This window comes from Perca flavescens, chromosome 21 (genome assembly GCF_004354835.1).
Source record: "Perca flavescens isolate YP-PL-M2 chromosome 21, PFLA_1.0, whole genome shotgun sequence".
Lineage (NCBI taxonomy): Eukaryota > Metazoa > Chordata > Actinopteri > Perciformes > Percidae > Perca > Perca flavescens.
The window spans coordinates 4,744,705-4,767,054 of NC_041351.1; the positions used below are offsets into that span (position 1 = coordinate 4,744,705).

At 42.1% G+C, this 22,350-nt stretch overlaps 1 protein-coding gene across 7 annotated transcripts in view; it reads right to left on the reverse strand.

Moving 5' to 3' along the window:
- The window catches only part of srcin1b (SRC kinase signaling inhibitor 1b), a 128,194-nt gene that overhangs the window by 9,990 nt on the left and 95,854 nt on the right, over positions 1–22,350 (reverse strand). For 4 of the 7 annotated variants that reach the window (XM_028567288.1, XM_028567290.1, XM_028567284.1 and 1 more), the window contains 11 exons: positions 21,058–21,098; positions 17,812–17,972; positions 16,811–16,986; positions 16,017–16,147; positions 12,686–12,833; positions 11,306–11,630; positions 8,963–9,305; positions 8,693–8,835; positions 5,314–5,466; positions 5,098–5,199; positions 1,308–2,144 (listed from right to left, as the gene is read on the reverse strand). In XM_028567288.1, the coding sequence (XP_028423089.1) occupies positions 1,992–2,144; positions 5,098–5,199; positions 5,314–5,466; positions 8,693–8,835; positions 8,963–9,305; positions 11,306–11,630; positions 12,686–12,833; positions 16,017–16,147; positions 16,811–16,986; positions 17,812–17,972; positions 21,058–21,098 (1,876 nt within the window). In that variant the 3' untranslated portion in view covers positions 1,308–1,991. Of the gene's footprint in view, positions 1–1,307; positions 2,145–5,097; positions 5,200–5,313; positions 5,467–8,692; positions 8,836–8,962; positions 9,306–11,305; positions 11,631–12,685; positions 12,834–16,016; positions 16,148–16,810; positions 16,987–17,811; positions 17,973–21,057; positions 21,099–22,350 lie in introns of those variants that run through there. The other 3 variants (XM_028567286.1, XM_028567287.1, XM_028567289.1) reach the window with 3 other exon arrangements.

Consider the following 22,350-nt stretch of genomic DNA (forward strand, 5'->3'; position numbering starts at 1 on the left):
ATAATGTCTGGGCTCCTGCGGGTGAGCTGCTTCCACAGAGTGTTTATAAAGGACAGACTCTAAATAAACTTCTAAAACGAGGTACTGCATGTTTAATGTGGTGAAATCATGAATTAATCAGAATGGATTTCCTGAAACTGCCCCGAATGCAGATGGTTCTGGGAGAAAATATGGATTGGTGTGAGCGGTTAAGGCTCTCCCTGGGTGAGACCGACTGGCTGTTATCATTTTTCTATTTCCGAGTATTTCGTGAAAGCTGGTTTGTGTAAGAGGAGCGTGGCCGAGGATGGGTCGGGGCCGCTCCACTCAGCAGGTCAGGGGCAGCTTGGAGCGTCTGCAGGAGCAGATAAGACGAGTGGAGCTTCACATCTAAAAAGCCTGTCTCTCTGGTGTGGACGTGTTGAGCATTGAGTGGGTTATATTGCACATACAATACTCCGCTCTGATTGGGTTTATTTCTACTATGTCCACATTTTTCTTTTCCTGAGCGATGTGTTCTTATGCAACATTTTCTTATGTTCTTTCCCAGTGGCTTGTTACCTTTATATTATAGAAGGAGGATAGAGCTGTTGACAGTTTTTACTTTTACTAAGCTGCGGTGAAGTACTTGTCTCTAGGAGGAAAGTTGCAGGAAGATGAACCTTTCTCAACTTCCTCCTGTCGCTTCTGGGCGACTTTGCATTCAATTCATAATGAATGTCATCCTGTTGCACCTCCAGTGTTTGAGTCTGTATGTGTGGACGAGGGGTTGGAAGCATAGAAGTGCCATAATCATTTTTATAAGAAAATAAAAGCCTAACTGTGAAATCGAACCACCACTGAAGACTTCATATTTGCCGTTCTGTCTGAAATGATTAATTACAGAAGGTAATTTCAAGTTTAGCAATCTCAAAAACCTTTCTGATGTTCTTTTTCTTTTGTGGGTTGCATGCTTGACAGAATAATACCTCAGGCTTTACCGTTTATCCTATGTGCCAAAGTAATATATGTGAAAAAATTTGCTTCACATTTGGTGTGAACACACCTTAAAATACCTAAATACATAAAATCGTCTTTTTGCAATTATACAGCATAAAATGACATATTTGAAATTTCAAAGAGGTATATTTAAACAAAAATGTTGATGATTTTCCAAATAAAACATTTCAATGTTATAAATTCAGTGGTATTCATTTCATAATTAGGTATATCAACAGTTGCTTATATGCTTCCGTTTAGTGTTTCCTCTGCTGCCTCAGTCTTCCTTTATAATTTATAAATCTCGACTTCTCTTTTACTTTCTATAAATATGTTTATTAGACTGAAAAGCTCCTCCACAAAAAACACCTTTTCAGGTGACATTGCACCTTTGTGCTTCACCCTTGTCATCTTGCATAATAAGTCGTAGCATTAAAGTTTTTTAAAAGGCAATTCTGAGTAAGCTAGCTTAATGGATTGGCCTCTTGGCTGTTCCAACACTGGTCAGCCACACCAACGCACTTAAACACTGTGCAAATGCTGCAGCGCTGCCGCTAACCTGGAGATATAGAGGATGGGTGATACAAAGAGAGCAGCGTGTGGTTGTCACTGGATAAATAGAGTGAGAGATGAGGATTCAATGAGAGACTACATGGATGGATTATGGCAAAATATCATCACTTTGAGATATGAAATCATTCCGTGGCAGATTATGTCGCACAATGGAAGGAAAAGGATGTATATGAATAGATCTGACTATTATAATAAAGCTAGTTTAATCAGTCACAAGCACCACCAACCCCTTCCTCAGGAAATCAAAACATCGACATACTCGTACAACAAAAACTTGATCTCTAAGCAAGCTAGGTTAGATCCAGTAACTCAAATGTCAAAAACGCACATCAAGAACTGGTCAAAATCAAGGTTTCTGCAGAGCGCTCCCCCTCTGGTGTTTGTGTAATCTCATATTGTCTGCTGGCGGGGCCACAAGTTCCTCTGAAGTGACCGCAGACGGAGCATCACAGGTGGAGGTTTTAGAAGTGGAATACCTGCTGCTGGCCCTGGACTTTGGGGAAATCCTCTTTCTGCTTGCGGCTTTTGGGCCTCTCTAGGCTGCCTTGTTGAAGGTGTTTGAGCCTGGCTGCGACGGTGGGGCCCTTCGTCGGCCCCGGAGAGTTGGTGCTGTTCTGTGGGAGCCAAGAGAGAGAGCAGGTAATCATTTCATTTGACTTATTTGGAACAAGTTACCCCCTGAAATTTGGACGACTACAGATACTTCTTAGGTCTAGACTTAAAACTTATCTGTTTAGAAAGGCTTTTAATATATAGTAGTGGTGTGACAATTTCCCTCTCCTATTTTCTATGTAACCTTTTCTGATTTCATTGTTTCTATATGTCATTCTTTTTATTGTATGATATGTTATATGATGTGTGTTTTAGTCTTGGTTTCTGATGTGAAGCACTTTGGATACCTGTTGGTTACTGTAAAGTGCTATTTAAATAAATGTTGATTGATTGATTGATTATTTAACAATGACTGAAACAGACATTCTCCCCTTCATTGCAAACAATGAGGACGTTATAATATCTGGAATACCAAGAAATGTATTCCCCGCCTTGTTCCTAGGGGTGGGAATCACCAGAGGCCTCACGATACGATATCATCACAATACCTACGTCACGATACAATATTATTGCGATTTTAAACATATTGCAATATTCTGCGATATATTGCAATGTATTACCTTTTTTCCAACTTCAAATTTTTCCCAATTTCAAATGATGTCCCCAAAAGGAAAATTTTGTCAACATCTGTTTTATCTAAAAATATACATTTCTGTATATCTGTCTGTTCATCTCACTTCACTTTTATTGCTGCAAAATGGGATTGTCAAGCAGACAGACTGACCAACACATATATACTAATAGATCCATACTTGGCATCTGTGTATCGATACAGTATTGCCACGGAAAATATCGCGATACTATGCTGTATAGATTTTTTTTCCCCCACCCCTACTTGTTCCTATCGCTTTGTTGAGGTTTCTTTTGTAAAATGTATTCAAATTGTTACAAATAAAAATTGGATTAACATCCATAACAGCATCATAGAAACAGGTTTGCAAAGATGTGTGTTGTTTGTAGTTAATTTGCTCCTGAAACGTGATGTTTTCTCCTGAAGCGGAGCCACACTGTCGGCTCTGTTGTTACTGTACGGTTCTTTGCTTGTGCTTTGACCTGTTAGAATTTAGCTCTGACTTTTTACATTTTATTTATTTATTTTCAGTAATAAATGTTCCAGACGGTCCCAGTTTTGCATCTGAACCTTTAAAAAATGTTATATCCCATCTCTCTCTCTCAGTTGTCTACAGTTTACTCTGTAATAAAGGCATGAAATACCCGGTTAACAACCAACCAATAATCAAAACAAATTACTGCACGCACGCAGAAGAGGAAAATGCTCTACCCCGGAAAATATGACCAGTATCAGAAAGAGACTTTTTGTACTTTTTGTGTAGACTGTTTTATACAGTACGTTAATCACTGTTGGCAAAAAACTTTAAACATAACTCACATGCCTCCAGTGAATAATACAGGATCTGAATTTAAAACACCTGCATGAGAGAAAATAGATACTAATAGAACCTTTCTGTGCACAGCTCTGAACCTGAAACCCCCTCCCTCCCCTCCCCTCCCCTCCCCTCCCCTCCCCCTCACTGTCCTTCATTTTGACAGCTACCTGCATTTGCGCCGTTGTGAGCGATAATTCCAACAAAAGCAAGACCTCTTTACTCGGCTAAATGTGTCACCGGAGCTGTCAAGAAGAGCTCTCACTGCTCACAGTCTGCACGGCAAGAAAAACTAAATCCATCATCTGCTTCATCCAATCCATGACTCACCAGCCACACATCACACCGTCAATTAGGAGGTTGTATGTTTACTCTGCTGAGGCTCCAGTTAACGGAGACGGTCAAACAAAAACTCCCTTTCACAACATATTATGTGCCGAGGAACAGGAAGCACAGAGTCAGCAGAGGAAGTGTTAACAAGGTCAGAAAGAGAAGTTCAGGAGAGCATCTACAACTGAAACCACGCTGTATGTTCCCTGATTTATGACATAATGAGATGAGATTTATTCATATGTTTTTTATTTCCTCTGCTATTGAAAAAGTTCCCCTAAATACGCTACTTTTTTACTGAGCCTACATTGGGCGCACATTCTTACTGGGCGAGCTAGAGGTTGCCCATAAATATAATACATACAACATTTTTTCTTTTGGTTTTGTATACGTGTTTACAGAAGCTACATGTTCTACTTTATTTTTTTTGTGGTCTTGTGTTGTATTAACCAAATAATTGGCATGATGTGCAGATTTTTCTATATACCGTATTGAAACACAGTGATGGTAACAATACCACCAACTAGGGTTTAATTCCAGGAAACAGGGTTTCCTGGATTACACATCCAAACTATTTCCTGAGAAATGAAATAACGGGAAAAAATAGTTCTAGGCGTAAACCAAATAGGCTGATACGTACAAAATACACGCGTCACTACAGAAATACATACGTCCTTTATGAACCGCCGCAGTCAGCTCCGGCATCCACATCGGCTCCATAGGTTTAGGCACATTTCTTCCTGTTGCAGTTAGTGTTGCTTGAAATATGACCAATGCGTTTGACTCTAGGTGAAGTTATACCTTAAAAACAGGTACACTTTCCAGGATTCTAGGGATATCGTGCTTCTGCTCCCGGGCCAGAAAATGTCGAAAGATTTTTGGAACACACATTAATCCCTACCGCCAACATACTGTGAACACAGCACAGATCTCCTGTTTTTATTAGCCCTTTTATTTTTACAGGACAAACTGAAACACAGCATCCAGAGCAAGTCCAGAAAGCTAGGTTCCTCGTCTGTCTCGCTCTAGCTTTGTAAAGAGATTTTTATTTTCACTTAGACTTCTACATTGATTCGAGATGTTGACACTTTGCATATTAGTAGTTATGTAAAAGCTGGAGTAAAGTAAAAGCTTGAGTAAAGTAGAGAATAAAAAAAGGGAAAAGGATTGCAACGGGACAGTGAGTAGGAGCACAGTCCACAGGTGTGGCAGCTTGAGAGGTCTGTTTTTTTTAATTTACCTTTCTGCCAAGGGACCCAAAGATGCAGGGAGGGATGGGGGCGGCCTTTGGTTGGGTGCTGTGCAGTTTATTACAATCTTTTACAGGCGTTCTCTGAAATACCTTTGATCCGTGGTGGTTGTATGAAAGAGTGTGGCACAGACATGTTATCACACCAACAATCAGCGGCACAAATCAGTAATGTGATCAAAATAACTAATGAATCAAATGATCTACCTCGAGCTCAGCGATAATCTTCTCTTCGTCGTCGTCGTCGTCTTGAATGGCCGACGCTGCGATCACAGGCGGGGTCGAGGCAGGCCGAGGGGTGTCACTGGGGGTCCGCCTCAGCTTCACCAGAGTTTTAGCCATGTCGCCATCCTCCTCCATCTTAGAAGACAAAGGCAGACATTAAAAACTGTCACAGCATCGTTCTTATTAATCTGTTGTTTTAAGTATCTCAGAGGCTCATTGGTGACTGTTCTTAAAATCTGGTCTTCACACACAATAGTTCTGCATTGCCACAACTTCCTCCACAGCGCTGCGGAGGAGGGTCTGGCTAGTCCACACAGCATTCAGGAATGGGAGAGAAACATGCTCTGGTTTATTGCCATTTCTTTAAACCAATCACAATCGTCGTGGGCGGTGCTAAGCGCCGGACAGAGCAATGGTGGCGCTGCAAAATAGCCTCGGGAAGGAACTTGTTTTGGTGGAACATGTGTACGTTCAAAAGTAGTTTTAGTCGTGCAACAGAAACTCAGACTGGACAGATAGTCTAGCTAGCTGTCTGGTAGGGCAGCCGGATTACACTTATCCGATTTTGTCGACTAATCGATTAGTTGATTTAATTGACAGAGCTGTGAGCTTTGAGAGGTGGTTAAGACTAGAAAAGCACAATATAAATGTAGTTAATTAACCATCTGTAAAACTGAGTTTCTCCACAATTAATCCTGCAAAAGCACCACTTTAAATCTTGTGGTTACCATAAATGTGCTCAGAAGTTTCTTGCAAATAAGTAATTAAGAGCATGAATAAGCATAAAAAATGACTAATCGACTAAAGAAATCTTAGTCGACTAAGACCAAAACGACCGATTAGTCGACTAATCGACTAAGAGGCGGCAGCCCTACTGTCTGGATTTACCCTGCAGAGATCTGAGGAGCAGTTAACCATAGTCCTCACAAATCCACCGGAGGTTAGAACGCCAACACAAAGGAGACGGACACCCCGCGGGTGGGGGGGGGGGGGTACGGTGCCTTGCTCAAGAGCACCTTGGCAGTGCCCAGGAGGTGAAGTGGCACTTTTCCAGCTACCAGTCCACACTCCGTACTTCGGTCCATAAGGGTACTTGAACCACCAACCCTCTGGTTCCCAAACAACTCCCTACGGACTGATGACTTAAGAAGGGTGTTGTTGTTTGTTGTTCTGATGCCGTGGTCAGTGTTGTGCCTCAACGCGTTCATTGAACGACAGCTCATGAACCCAATCTGGCAACACCAGCCACCAGTGTCGCAGCGCCGCATGAGTCATCAAAACGAAAAGCAGCGTGAACTCTTCGTATGATCATTTAAACCAGTTTTATGACGAGGTCGGTGAGGATGAGAAAAATCTGACATTTCTGCGCAAACTTTGCCCGCCAGCTTTCAAAAAGAAAATCCGCACTTCAGTCCCATCCACAGCAGACCTGAAACTATGAACTGAAATAGTTCATTTTAAAATTTGTTAACTGAACTTTGAACTAGTTCATGTGGAAAGTGAACTTTCCCAACACTGGCCGTGGTAACACGCAGATAGGGGAAAGGGAAGAGAATTCTGTCTGAAATCGGCGGCCGAGTGCAGGCTTATATACATCCTGTGTGAGTGGGACTAGTTGCAGGCCTAATGTCGACACAAGTGTGTTGTTAAAAGTAACTTCCATTGTGGTACGAGCTCTGCTCAAGGATCTCAGAAACAGCTGACAGCCCATCGTAGAGTTTTTATGTACTTCAGTGTATCTAGTTTATCAGGAATGGTTCTGCAGCACAGAAAATGCAATCAGTGCAGTCCTGTGGGTGTGCTGACAGCCAAGGTCACAGGACAATAGACTGACTTGTTGTAGAGGGCTTAGTGCAAACAGTGATGTGATGCAGATAGTTTGTTTGTTCTGAACACTGACAGAGTATCAATAACCCCAAATATCGACACACGGATCCACTCCACTCAAAAACTGAATGGAAAAACCCTCAGCATTGATTTGGAGTGACCCTGAATTGTCTTTAACAGAATACTTCTAGCAAAACGGCACCTATTATGAAGCAAAAGCACATTCCACAGGCTTCAAACTGAACTTAAGTGTGAATTTCAGAATGATTCACTTGACATTGTTCAATCAGAAAGGGCCGAGGTCCTTGGCAAAAGGTTTTTTTAACACCTTGCTGAATGAATGCCTTGAAGGATTCAAACTGTTCAAACTGCAGATAAAAGTGAATTATACACAGCAGGTTTCTCCACAGGGAGAGATCAGGGAGATCAGGGAGGCTTTAGAGCAGCATAAGCTTGTTCTTTCCTGAAAACCAAAACCTCTAACTGCCCCTACTAGCCAACAGGAATCTCACTCTGTTAAACAAGTCAGAGCAGGTTTCTTTCTTTCTTATGTGGGCAGAATCCTACAGGTTTCTCATCCCTACATATAAGACAACGGATATTGTATTTCAAGGTGAAGCTGCATATCTTAAATCTAAAAGTACTCAGGGCTTAAATCATTTTAAGATTTATTTCAGATTTTATTATCAGATATTGCAGGACGGTCTGCATGAGATTTAGACCGATTCTCTCAGCATGATATGTTTCACCTGCAAAATGTCACTAAAATTAGATGCAAAACTGCTGTTCATTAAATTCAAAGCAGCTCTGCCCTCAGTGACACTCACCGTCACATCATTAATTGAAGCTGCCGGCTGTTGTGTGTTTATTTAGCGGCTCTGCAGTTCACTCGTTCAAAAGGTACAAACCTGGTCAATGTTTTAAAGGTGCACTATGTGTTCCTGCATGGTTTCAGCGTGATTAAATGTTTGTCTCAAATCGTAGGCATCTCTCCTTGATCCGCTAGTTGCCTGCCCCCTGAATACACCGTGAAAAAGCCCGGTCTCGGGAGACAACACAGGGGTCGTAAACGTCAAACAAACACTAGGGGCACAGGCTGTGCACCAAAATACAACAAACCAGCTATCCAGCAGCTACTCTCAGATACAACTCACGCTACTCAATCAACTCTGCTCACTGTCCCCTGTATATTGTAACTGCTCCTCAGATCTCTGCAGGGTAAATCCAGACAGCCGGCTAGACTATCTGTCCAATCTGAGTTTTCTGTTGCACGACTAAAACTACTCTTTAACGTACACATGTTCCACCAAAACAAGTTCCTTCCCGAGGCTATTTTGCAGAGGCACCATGGCTGCATCCGGTGCTTAACACCACTCATGACGATTGTGATTAGTTTAAAAAAAATGCCAATAAACCAGAGCACGTTTTTCTCCCATCCTGGAATGCTGTGTGGACTACAGTAAGGTCTGGACTGGAGTAAGGTCTGCCAATGCGAGACTAGGCATCCTTAAAACGCTCCTGAATAGTATCTCACCTTCATATTCTTGGCGGTGACGATGACCTCTCCGGTGCGGTTGGTGGTGAGGCCGTGTGCCGACGGGAAGCTTCTGCGAGGTGGCGGTGGAGGAGGAGACTTGGAGGGCTTCTCTGTGCGATACCTTGTCATGCTGAGATCCACTGTAAACAGAGGACAACGACTTAAAAACACGAATAAATCGCCTGTAAAAGTTAATTACAACATAAAAAAACTGAATGTACTGCACAGATGGTTGAAAAAAAAAAAAAATAAAAAGACACGACTCACCCGACCCTCGATGTGAACCGGCCCCCTCCAAACTGTTGAGCTTCTGGGCCGCCAGCTGCACTTTGCCAGGCTGCTGGTCGCCGCTGGGCGTGGTGGTCGAGGCGGTGGCGGCCGTGGTCCCAATGGTCCCGGCTGCAGGAGAAGTCGCTGCGCTGGAGGTTATTGGGATGGTGATCTGGGGCTTGGGGGGCACCGCAGGCTTGTTGATGTGCCTGGCAGCGAAGTCGAGGTCCGGGATGGCCTTCATCAACTCAGCCTGGGTCTCTTCTAGCAGGCGATTAATGTCCTGGGCGCTGAACTGGGTCAAGCTGGCACGCTTCTCCTCCCAGTCCCGCTCCGCCGCCTGACACATTTACAGATAGAGACAAATGAGGAACTGCAACATGCAAACTACTAACCAAGGTGGAAACACATAATTAAGACATATTCATGCAGTGTGTTTTCTAATATTAAGATAAATACTAGATACTAGATAAAATGAATTATAAACTCCTGTTCTTGGGTGCACACCCACCTTGTACATGTATGATGTATGATTTCAAACGTTAATTTTGTCATGTTTGACATTTGTCCAATGTTGAATAATGTGCATTGTTGTTAGATTTTACATCTGGATCAAGGGAAGTACATTTCCAGGATTAAGCCCGACATGTCACGCTTTGTCCCTCACCTGTGTGTTGCCATTCTCAAAATCCTTTCGCTTTGGAAAACAACAACAAACTTTGAGCTAGCACGCTACACGCTCATAATTGCAAGTTTTAAAGAAAATTTGGATCATGCAATAAGGAAGACCTGCTTGGTTTTTTCGGGGAATGATTGTAAAGATTTACTAAGCATATGTTTAGGGCATTCCGTCTCTAACTGGGACGTTTTGGGACCGATTGGTGGGATTGCTGTATATATATATATATATATATGTACTGTACACCTTCTCATTCAACGTGTTTCTTTATTTTCAGGACTATTTACATTGTAGATTCTCATCAAAACTATGAATGAACACATATGGAATTATGTACTTAACAAAAAAGTGTAAAATAACTGAAAACATGTCTTATATTTTAGATTCCTCAAAGTAGCCACCCTTTACTTTTTTTGATAACTCTGCAAACCCTTGGTGTTCTCTCAATGAGCTTCATGAGGTAGTCACCTGAAATGGTTTTACCTTCACAGGTGTGCTTTGTCAGGGTTCATTAGTGGAATTTTTTCCCTTATTAATAAAAAAAGCAAAGGGTGGCTACTTTGAAGAATCTAAAATATAAGACATGTTTTCAGTTATTTCACACTTTTTTGTTAAGTACATAATTCCATATGTGTTCATTCATAGTTTTTCACAACGAGTGGGGCTCTCCGATGCTCGGAGGCGAGCCGTGGCCGGTTCAGAGCACGTGGCCGTGGCGGAGATGCGACTGCGAGGACCGGTTCCACGGCTTGGTCAGCGACATGAACTCGTAGCGGCCGGTGAAGCTTCCGAGCAACGGGCTTCCACCGCTGCAAACGGGGTTTTTAGCTTTAGGAGAAGGCATTTTATCTGTTAATCCTACCAATGGAGACCCTTTGGTGTTATGTAGTTGACCCGCGGTGGTGAATTGTCTGCAGTTCTGGGAGGGTTGTTGCCGTGTTCTGAGAGAGCCCCGGCCCAATTTAACCCCTGTTTATATACATCTATGTACATATAATGTCCGGCTGGGCAGCAACTTAAAAAAAGTGAAGTGTTGTGAACGCAGCGCGCTGGGACGAATGTCCGCGTGTGCCCAATAGAAATGAGGCAGCCAGCCAGGCACGGAAGAAAACACTCCATGGCAACGCTGCTGTAACTTTCACTCATTGAGGAATGTTTCTCTGCTTGCATCAAGCCCGGACGATGTCCCGCCCCCGAGAGCCATATACCCCACCGTGATTGGTAGGTTCGTTCAGCTCCGCACACAACACTGTAAAGTACCATACATATCAAACTCGCAGGCCGCACTTACATTAAACTTTCATATTAAGGCGGGGGCCACAAACTATCGTCCCATGGGCCGCAATTGGCCCGCGGGCCGCGAGTTTGAGACGCCTGCTGTAGACGAAGTACACATGGAGATACACTGGTAAGAGCCAATGAGGTTTAACCATGTATCAGCTATTTTAAATAGCTCACGTTACTGTATTGTGTCAACAGTTAACTTTATCTAATATTGTATGTGAAGTTTTCTTTTGCGGGGTGCAAATGTTCCACCAAAACAAGTTCCTTCCTGAGACTATTTAGCAAAGCCAGCGTAGCTGCGTCCGGAGCTCAGTGCCTAGCGACTATTTTGTACATAACAGTATGAAGAAGAATCCACATAATGAACATCTGATTACCAGTCTGACTTCGGCTGAGACAGACTTATCGCCAGGACGCCGACTCGGCAGCTCATCAAGCACCCGGTTCCTAAACGTCATCGAAGGCTGGATGTCCTGCTCGGGGCCCGAGGTGTCGCTGTCGCCGGCGGACACGGGCATCCAGTTGGCCAGGCTGGAGCTGGTGCTCAGGTCGCTGAGGCTGAGAGGAGGACTGTTGAGGATATCCAGGTCAGAGCTGCGACTCATGTCCTCTGTTCTCTTCAGCGATTGGCTGGAGAGGTCCTCAGGGCCCTTCCACACGCCTTCAGTCACTTGTCTGTACATATAGGAGGGATACAAGAGACTACAATACAGACAGGACACCATGAAGGTCCTGGACTCTGTTAGAGAAACAAACTACAAGAAATCAAATACATTTCATTTACCACAGAAATTATGTTTTGGTAAATTAACAACACTTGTAACAAAAGTCTCCAGTTGGATTCAAACGGTTAGTGACCTAAACCCCTCGGCCACCACGGTGTTATCTGTTATGTAATAAGTGATTCATCGGATGTTTTTAATAAAGAATTCTTTTAAAAAACTCAGAAAAAAGTGAATATAAAATAGTGAGCTTTATATCTGTGATCCATTAACCATGCTTTTACCGTTTCTGTAACCGTTTTTATTACCATGTAAAGTGCCTTTGAGTACCTTTTGAAGCAGTATACAAATAAAATGTATTATTATTGTTATGTATTTAGGTGTGTTTAGTGTGTTTGTATTAGTGTTGTAGCAATATACCGGTTGAACTGTAACATCATATAAAAATTGACTATGATCAAACCGTGTACATTTTCTTATCTACGGTATTAAAAAAGGTATTTCATACATTTTTAAAAGGGAGACTTTTACACATATTTCCATAAAAAAATGTTTTCAAGTTTCAATTATAATAAAGCGTTTTTTTCAACCAAAAAACATTCTTGATTTTGTTCCCTTAGGGGTCATTGGAACTGATTGTAATACTGTAATACCGTGATATATTCACACCGTTGAAACCCTAGTTTGTATGTATGTGAATGTCTGTGTATGCATATTATATCTTTTGTCATAATTTTACTTTTCTATTGTGAAAGCAAGCAAACAAATAAAGACAAATAAACAAAAAAGTGGTTACATTTTCGCAAATGAAGGAATCATTTTGGCCTTGTAGCAAAACTACAGTACTAAACCCTGGGATACATTTTAAACAACAGCAGCCTGATTATTCAGAGAGTGAGGTTTGAATCTTACAGAAGGCTCAAAGAAAATCCCCATAAAAACCTCTACATGTGGAGTAACCGTGGTGATCTGACCTGGTTTAATAAGACAGTAAAGTGTTGTGCGAGCAAACTGGGGAGTGTTTGATATGCACACCTGCGGAGCATGCTGAGCGCATCAGTCATGGTGTTGCAGCGCTTCAACAGGGCGTCCAGGCGGTGAGGCTCCTCTTTCAGGAACTTAACAGCCTCCACCTCCACCCTCAGCACCACCCGCATCTTGCTCTGCAGGCTGGGGAACTGGTCTGCACGGGAGGGGAGAGGGAAGAGAAAGGGATGAGGAGGGCAGGACGACAGCGACAAAGAATTACGGATGGATGAAGAAGAGAGAGTGGCATCGTGGGAGGGATAATGCGTGGAGAAATGGAGGCGGAGAGTGAGGAGAGGTAGAGGGGAGATTACAGGATGCCGTTTCTGTCGCAGCTATTCAAAGCCACAGGATTTTCCTGTCACATCTAAGGGGAGGAGGATTCGGCGGAGGTCGGCCAAACGAGAGGGAAGGGCACGCTACACGTGCAGTAACAAACACACAGGCTGTGTTCACGTGTGGGTGTATGTGTGGACACTTCACAGCCAGTTTCTCAAATGTTGGACACTCGGCTGTCCTGAAAAACTGTCCAACTGCCACTCAAAGACTGAATCTAAGCACTGTGTAGGCGAGTGGTCAGTACACATTATTATAACAAGGCACCCTGGAGCTTTAAGAGGAAGTACTCATTAATATTCAAGATGGAGAGTGGAAGTACACAGGTCAGAGTAGCAGGACAAGAGGCTCAACTTGAAACTTCATGAATATCAGGATTCATAAATATTCATCCGTGACTTTGTTTAACATCAATTTGCCAAACTGTACACGTAGTAGTTTAGCAATCTTAGTATTTGAACTGTGACCCAAAACTGCAACTAAAGTACTGCAGAATTGTTTAGTTTTTTTATGGGTACTTGAAGTAATGCCAGAAGTATTTACGCCATCATACAGTAGCTGTACTTTAGTAATCACATTGTACTGTAATACATAAAGCAGAAGGACAACTTGGATAAAAATGTGCAACCAATAAAGAATAGTTATATTCTATACCCGGGCTTTAAAAAATAAATAATAGAGAATTATAATGAGCTATTTTTAGCAAACTAACCAGTAATGTACAATTAGTAAACTAAAAAGGACACGGCTGATGTTTTAAACCCCCACGAAAAGATCAAACCCAACATTGTGTTAGTCCGTCTCCAGATACTTTCCAGATGTCCTACTATGTCTTTGCACTAAACCCCAAGCCCATTGGTTATTACAGAGGATGGTCATCTTTAGATGATATACATTTTACTTTTACTAAATAGCTGGTCAGTGTAGTTTTTTAGTAAATGGTGCATTAGTTGGGGACTATTTTCAGCGGAGGATTAATCCACATTTGGTGCTCTAGTGCAGGAGTCACCACCTGGCAGACTCTGGGTCCAAAACTGGAACGTAGGAGGCTTCCATCCGGATCGTGAAGCCTTTTGACACAACTGGGAAATATATATAAATGATATACAGTACGTATTTATCTTGTCAAAGGAATTTTTAACCGGCAGAACGAGGCTGTATGGGTCCTGCGATTGCCTGCGACTGTTTGTTGCCGTTGCTAGCTTTAAAAAACATGCGGGAGAGACGCGAGCTGACCGAGGTACCCAGGTAGGCCTACACAATTACGATAAAAGAACATGGCATTATCAAAATATCGATAACTTGACCGAGATGAGTGGACAGAAAAGTCTGCCTTTATTCTTCCTGCTATGAGTTCTACGAGGCTGGAGTCTGTTGCGATTGTCAAAAGTGGAATTATTGAACGCCAATATGAAAGTAGACACAGACACTTCGAGGAAACTTAGCCACGGCAGTCTGAGGTCAGGACACTGAGCAATGTGCCCAAAGCCCAATAAGAGCGATCTATACGAGTCCTGTCTCACTCTCTCACAGAGAAACACGGGCATATGTGTGTTGTTTTTCCGTTCATCATATGCTTGTTCTATAAAGGCACTGTATTATTGCCTTTTTTGAGCTTGTACTTCGGACTTTAAGTGATTATTAAGCTCAGGTCAGCCTAAAAGAGCACTTTATTCAGTTTTACTTTTGAAGAGGTTTTATTTTTATGGACTGAAAGGAATATTTACAAAGCAAATTAAGATTTGATGGATTTATGGCACTTTTAATTTCATCATGTTTGTTCATAATAGGCAGTGCATTTTTGCCTCTTTGAGTTTAAAAATGTCAACTAAACTGATCCGAGTATTATTATTAGTTTTAGTATATAGTATATATTTGTAGGTATTGAATTCTTCTGACCTCTGCGGGGGGCAGAGGGTTAACTTAGTGGACCTCTTACAATTTAAGTTGAATACCCCTGCTCTAGTGAGTGTTTGTGGCAGCACGACGGTGTGTGTTGGGGATTCAGTCAAAATAAACTACAGTGTGTGTGTTCATTGTGATGAAGGAACATGTCAGCCAGAGCAACAGTGAGGCTCTTTGATGTGTTTTTAACAGCAAAGGAGTTCTATGGCACAGAGGAAGAAGTTATAAATTAGTAAAAGTATCCCCAGACTTATCCTTTAAAGAAGCCCTATTATGCTTTTTGCTTTTGGGTTATTTACTTTTTTGTGCATGTAATAGATGTATAAAGTACCAGAAAAAACACAATTCACTCCAAATGGAGCTTTCTATCCTACAGAAAGCCCTTTTTCCTCAACTGCCTAAAACGCATCACCCACATTCTTGTTCAAAATTCCTCAATCAATGACGTAGACATTTTGAGAATGCACGCCCCCCCCCAGCCTCAAAGAAAGAGAATGTGGGAGGTGTAGGAGGCCAGCTGGCAGTGAACAAACATGTCCCAGTGGAGGCTTTGTGTGCTTGGGTGTGTACCGCCATTGTCTGGATTTCCAAAAGAAGAAGACACAAAGGATAAGTGGCTAAAATGTATCAGTGGCACTATTCCGGATCAATATAACCCCAACATTTTAGAAACATAAAATGGACATGTTGGTGAAAGAAGGAGGTTGTTTTAAATCTTTTTAAAGTGTTTTTAGGCCTCCTCTGGTCGCCACTTTCTCCCATTCATTTGTGCTGCATGTGGAACGTTATATTAGGCTGTGAAGAACACAAATTACTTGTTAGCGGATACATTCACTGTTGGTTTTGGTCTTTTAGTGAGATGTCGACAATAGGAAAAAGAAATATGCTTGTGTGAAATGAGACTGCAGCGGTGGTGAAAACAGCGGGGCAGGAAAGTGAAAGTAAGCCAGGCAGGAGTTGGACTTTTTGAAACCAGCTGCTCTTAAATCTGATGCGATTTAAGGGTGAAAGCACCGAGACAGGCGGGGAAAGCTTCTGAGTCTACAGCATCAAAGATCACAGCGATCTCCAAACACGTGCAGGAGGCAGTAACACTTACTTTTGAGCTCAGTGAGCGTCTCTCCCAGCTTCCTCAGCTCTTTGCTCTTCTGCTCTACGTCCTGCTCCGTCACCAGGCCGTGATTGACCGACGAGTTCCTCTGCAGCTCCTCCACCGACTTCTCCAGATCACTGATGAGGACCAGGTTCACAGATTCACTCAAATGTGTGTTCCTCCTCTACACCAGTGCAAGATCTACAGTGCTCAGCACTTCGGAATTAAAATAGCCCCGCATCATCACATACCCTTCACCATACCTAGAGATTGGCATGGTTTTATTTCAGTTAGCCTAATAGCTGGTTTGATTTGCATTGAGAGATGATTTTTTGGAAAGTACCCCATGCCAATCTCTAGGTATGGTGAAGGGTATGTGATGATGTGGGGGGGCTATTTTAATTCCAAAGGCCAAAGGATGCATAGTATCCTGGATCCATGAAATAACTGGCAGCTCTATTATCTAGGCAAATACGAGTATCAGATCAGGACTCTGTACAGACAGATATTCATTTAAAAAATCGGATCAGGGGCCAAAAAAAGCTGATGGGGGCACCTGGTTAATTCACCAGATATAGTGTGGGCCCCATGTAGAAAGGCTCAGTCCTTGTCGCAGCGGGTTCAACTCGGATCTGCTGCCCTTTGCTGCATGTCATTCCCCCTCTCTCTCTCCCCTTTCACATCTTCAGCTGTCCTATATAATAAAGGCTTAAAATGCCAAAACAAGAATCTCAAAAAAATAAAAAGCTGATTGGGACATCCCTAGCTTGTTAAATAAACGGATGGTGCTCTGAACTCACTGCAGCTGCTGGATGAGCAGCTCCTCCTGGTTCAGGTACTTGAGTCTCTCCTCCTCCACGAGGAGGCGCTGTCTCTGGAGCGGGTCCTCCTGGGTGCGCATGGCGTCCAGCATCATGAGGCTCAGCTCAGACTCCGTTTGCCTCAGCAGGGACAAGACAGAGTCCTGGTTCTCCAGCTGCGACACCAAGACACGCGCTTTAGTTCACCTGCCATTCAGCTGCAGTTTACACTGTACTGTAATTAGTGCCGCCCTGCAATCATTCCTACATTTATAAAGGTTATAATGTTAAATGTTGTAATCAGTTTTTTACTCAAACAATTGAGAGGTGTTGATTTAACTACAATAATAATGACACTAGGACTTCTTCCTCTCGGCTGCTCCTGTTAAGGGTCACCCTAGATTTGGAAATCTGATGTTATGATCCGCATATTTGATTTGGAAAAGGTTTTAACGCTGGATGCCCTTCCTTACGCAACCCTAGCACCTTTCATACGTATGATACAGATCATAAGTGCTTCAGATAAAGCTGCATTCAACAAATCTTTAAAAAAAGGAAAAGGTAACAAGAAACTACTTGAAGATTACAAAGAAAGGTGTGGAGGTTGGTCTGGACAAAATATTAAAAAACACCTCTCGGTGTACTATAACTCAATAAAATAGAATGGCCTTCAAAATTGCTATTACGCTGAATCAAGATCTCATGAACACAGGATTAATTTTAGGACTGTAGCTTGCACTACTTCAAGTTAGGTGTGCATATCAAACTGGCAACTAAGCACCTGTGAAATGCACATGCAGAAACTCCAGTCACAAATATACAAAATTAATCTGTTGTTTTTTTAAGACCCTTCCCATTCACAACTCCTCTCACACACACACACACACACACACACACACACACACACACACACACACACACACACACACACACACACACACACACACACACACACACACACACACACACACACACACACACACACACACACACACACACACCTGGATGTTGCGTAGCTGCGACAGTTGTTTGCGCAGCGCGTTGGTGTTCTGCTGCAGGCCTTGTAAGTGGAGCTGCATCTGCAGACGGGACACTGTCACGGGCTGGTTGGGCCCCGAGGGTGGAGGTGGCATCAGGGCCAATGGAGCAGACGGTGTCAGAGCTGCCCAACAAAAAGCAGGATTTTAAATTCTTCTCTCAGTTCTCTCAGCTTTGTTTTTGGGTTCCTTTAGAGCACAGCGGAACTAATAGAAGTTGTCCCAAAACACTGTTAGCTAATCAGAAAGTTTTAAATGAATGCCTGAGAGAGAAAAAAAAATTACAGAACTGTACATACTGTAGAGCATGAGAGAAACCTTCAATCTTTCGGAGACAAATCCGTAAACAGTTGGTCTCTCATGACCTCAAATGTCCATCCAGTAGAAAAACTATTTTCTGACCCGATAAAAGAATATTGGTTGTTCCAGCAGCAGCGATTCAGGACAAGTTCTATCTGTGCTGCAGGTCAAAGGTGGAGATTACAGTCTTACGTAGACTTAACAATGATGAACAGCATGGGAAGGCTTCAGGGACAAACGGGATCAGTAGTGAAAAACAGCATTTCCACTAGATCCAAGTTTCTCATTATAAAAGAGTCCCCCGACAGCCCAAATGTTGATTATCTGAGTCTTTCCGACTCAGATAATCCTTTGGAATGACGATGAATGCTCTGACAGTAATTAGGGTGTTGAGTCACACGCATCATGCAGAAACGAGACAAAGGGGAAATAACTACTGAATGTCTATGATAAAGCGCTATATAAATGTAATAAATAATAATAATAATAATAATAATAATAATAACTACGAGACAATCAATCGATAACAGATTGAAGAGTTGCATTTAAGATCCACTTTCAAGTCTAGACTCCTGAAATCCATTCGATGACAGGAATTCATCTCAAACACCTCACTGCCGACACCTCTGCAGACAATGTGACGACTTCCCACGTCAGCTGCAGAGTGCGTCCTAGAAACTCGGACCCGGAGATCCGCAGACACTGTGGGGAGTTTTTTTAAACATTATTCTAGAGAGCTTTAGAGGAGCATCTGACAGGCGTAGTCTGACTTTCTGCAGCCTCACCAGTTCAGACGAATAAGAGGAATGTCTTGATTTTAACTAAGAGCACAAAGGCAGTCGACTCAGACAGTTTGAGTCAATCTGACTAAAATACACACTTAAAATAGACACTTTTCTCATTCTTGCAGACATATAAGTATCAGATCTTAACGGGAGAAAGATAGAAACATAAAGAGCTGAAGCCACGGGACAAATCTGTGAAGCTTCACTGGAATTATCGAAGAAATAAATGTTCAACAAACGAAACTACAAGAGAAAAGTCCGTTCTAAGTTGATAACAGATACAAAACATCCAGGGTTATCTATAATTTGGCATAAGATCAGACATTACATTACATCAGATAAGAAGAGAGAACATTAATTTAATTCCTCTCGGAAACTTCAAAACTGACCCAACGGCAGCTAAGACTGAACACTTCATCTAAAGAAATCCATTTCAACAAATGCAGTTTCATCAGCACTTGTGTGGCTGTAAAAGTTTTATAGGGTTACTTTAAAAATGTATTCTGAACCAATTACTACTACTGACTATGTAGTCAGTAACCTAATCCAAGCATCACAATATTAAAGTCAATTGATTACTTACCGTTACTTTTAAATGACCTCAATACCAAATATGGGCATAACTTGCACTGTACTTGGATGTTTTTTCCCTTATTATTTTCAGGTTCATGATTTTATTTGTGGTTTCTACCAGAACATGTTTACATGCTTTAATGTTAAATATGAAGCACTTTGTGACTTTGTCTGGAAAAGGTGCTACATCAAATAAACGTATTATTGTTATTATTATTATTATTATTATTATTATTATTATATTGTTAAACACATTATTTGTCTCATAATGTCTGACTGAATATACCTGTATTCACACTAAAATGATCAGTTTTCGAGCCTGTCTCTTTAAGACCCCCTCCCAAAAAAAGCCCAGTCTGCTCTGATTGGTCCGTGTTTCCTGGTCTTCAGCATCTGCGCTTTCGGCGTCTCAGCAGCCGGGGAATGACTGCAGCGGAGCTTTCTACCTACTGTAGTATAGTTGTGACATCACAACCATACAGGAAATTCTGACAGCTCGTTTAAAGGCACAGTTTCTGAATACTGGCTGTGGGCCTTCCTCTGTGGATTGAGCGTTTTGATACTTTTACAGTATTTATACAGCACCTCAACCTGCTTTATAATAATAATTTTAAAAAAAGACACTTTTTACAATATGGGACCTTTAAATATTAGTGAAACACCATTATTATTTCCCATTTTTGTGTGTAACTTTAACAGAATACAGTTACTTTTTTACCTTTTTTTTGTATTCTCATTGCAAAACTCTGTTCCATGTTTTCCGTTACTCCCCAAGCCTGCATATTTAATTATTGAAGAGGTGTGCACACAGCAACACAAATGTTCAAATGCTCACTGGACCTTTTGAACATGGGTCATGTCTGGCTACTAAAAATAACTCAGTCAGAGGGGGAAAAACAATCAAAACAACATGTTTTTGTTTCGGAATTAATGCAACTCAAATTACTTCTTGCACAAACAGACAGGAAACAAGAGGAAAGTGAAGGACACCAGCTGAGAGGGAGGTAAATCCTTCAGGATGACACACACACACACACACACACACACACACACACACACACACACACACACACACACACACACACACACACACACACACACACACACACTTTGAGGAAGCAAACAGGGATCCAGATAAAGACCACAGAGAGGTGTAGACGAGGGAACAGGTACCAGACACTTCAGGAACACATAGCTACCTTTCTTTTTTTTAGTTCGTCCAGCTAAAACAAGAAGCATGAGCACCAGTTACACAGCAGCAGAGAGCCGGCACACTCTCACACACACACACACACACACACACACACACACACACACACACACACACACACACACACACACACACAGTATGAAGAAGAAGCTTGCAGAGTCAGCCATTACGATCACATATGAGGCAATTTAAGAATTATGCAGAGAACATGAAATAGCAGCAGCTCTGTGAGAGGAAGAAGAGCCAATTTATGTGGCTATCAAACAAGCAGCAGTGGGAAGCAGTGACAGGCAGTGATAGGAAATAGTTTGTCTTTTTTTTTGTTGGGTAGTGAGCACTTACTGTCAGTTCCTGAGCAGTCACTGGCTGACTCAATCTTCTCCCTGGAAGAGGCAAGTGTTAAAGTACTTATAGCCAGAACACACTATCGACTCAGCTACTGAGAAGCTGTTGATATATGGTGGGAAACGTATGCGCTGCACCGTTTTTCAGAATGTACCTTCTGGTGTTTGTGTTTGTGTTTGTGTGTGTGTGTGTGTGTGTGTGTGTGTGTGTGTGTGTGTGTGTGTGTGTGTGTGTGTGTGTGTGTGTGTGTGTGTGGATAAGACTCGTTCACTATTCCCTACATGATCAACAGTAGTTTATGGCTCAAAATACTTTTTTCTGTGTATATGAACTGGTAAATGTAACTTTTAAATTGACCTGCACCAAAATGTTTTTTTACAGCACTATTTGGTGTATTTTCCCTTCTTTCTTGGCACTTCCGACACATCCGGATCCATCCGAAATGAATGTAACATCGTCTGATGCAGTATTTTCTTTTTTATGACATTTTGAATATGAGGAACTTAGGGCCCTATTTTAACAATCCAAGCGCACGGCATGAAGCGCATGGTGGAGGTGCGTTTCTGCATGTGTGTGTGCTGCTGCGCTTCCCTGTGTGTGTAACAAGCATAGTGTGCATAAGTCTAGGTGCATTTTACTAATTTGTTTTTAACATAACAATGAAATGCTGCGTTATTGACTTTAGACCAGATTTTTGTTGGTCAATGGCGCGATCACTTCCCGCTGCCTCAAGAAAGCAACACGCCAAAAATGCACCTGAACACACCTCCCTGTAAGACCAGCACGCCCACGGGGCACACAGATGGGTGCAGGTGCATTTGCTATTTAAACAATGCGGGCGCTGCACGGGAAATTGACAACTGCGTCGGGCTTTGCACTGCGCCGGGTGAAAGATAGGGCCCTCAATGTGTTAAAGGTGAAAGGTTCCTTTAATCGTCAACGTGTTAGCACAAACTACTTCAAATTTTATATGAATGGAATGTTTTAAGCAGAAATCCATTGCGCTTCTCAAATTGTTTCTCATATTAGGACTTCTTCGGTGATGTCACTTATTCAACAACTCATGTAACAGTATGATGTGTACTAAATTACCTTTAGTTTTCAGTTATAAATTTGATTTAACTGCGTAAAAACGGACATGTGGGGTGTGAGTTGTCAGCCCTGCACAACATATTCTCTCTACTAAGAGCCAAGAATTACGTGCACAGCTCGAATTTCACGTGCACTACCGTGGTATTTCAAACCCTGGTAGTACATAAAGATTTCACACATGAATCCTAATCATTTTCC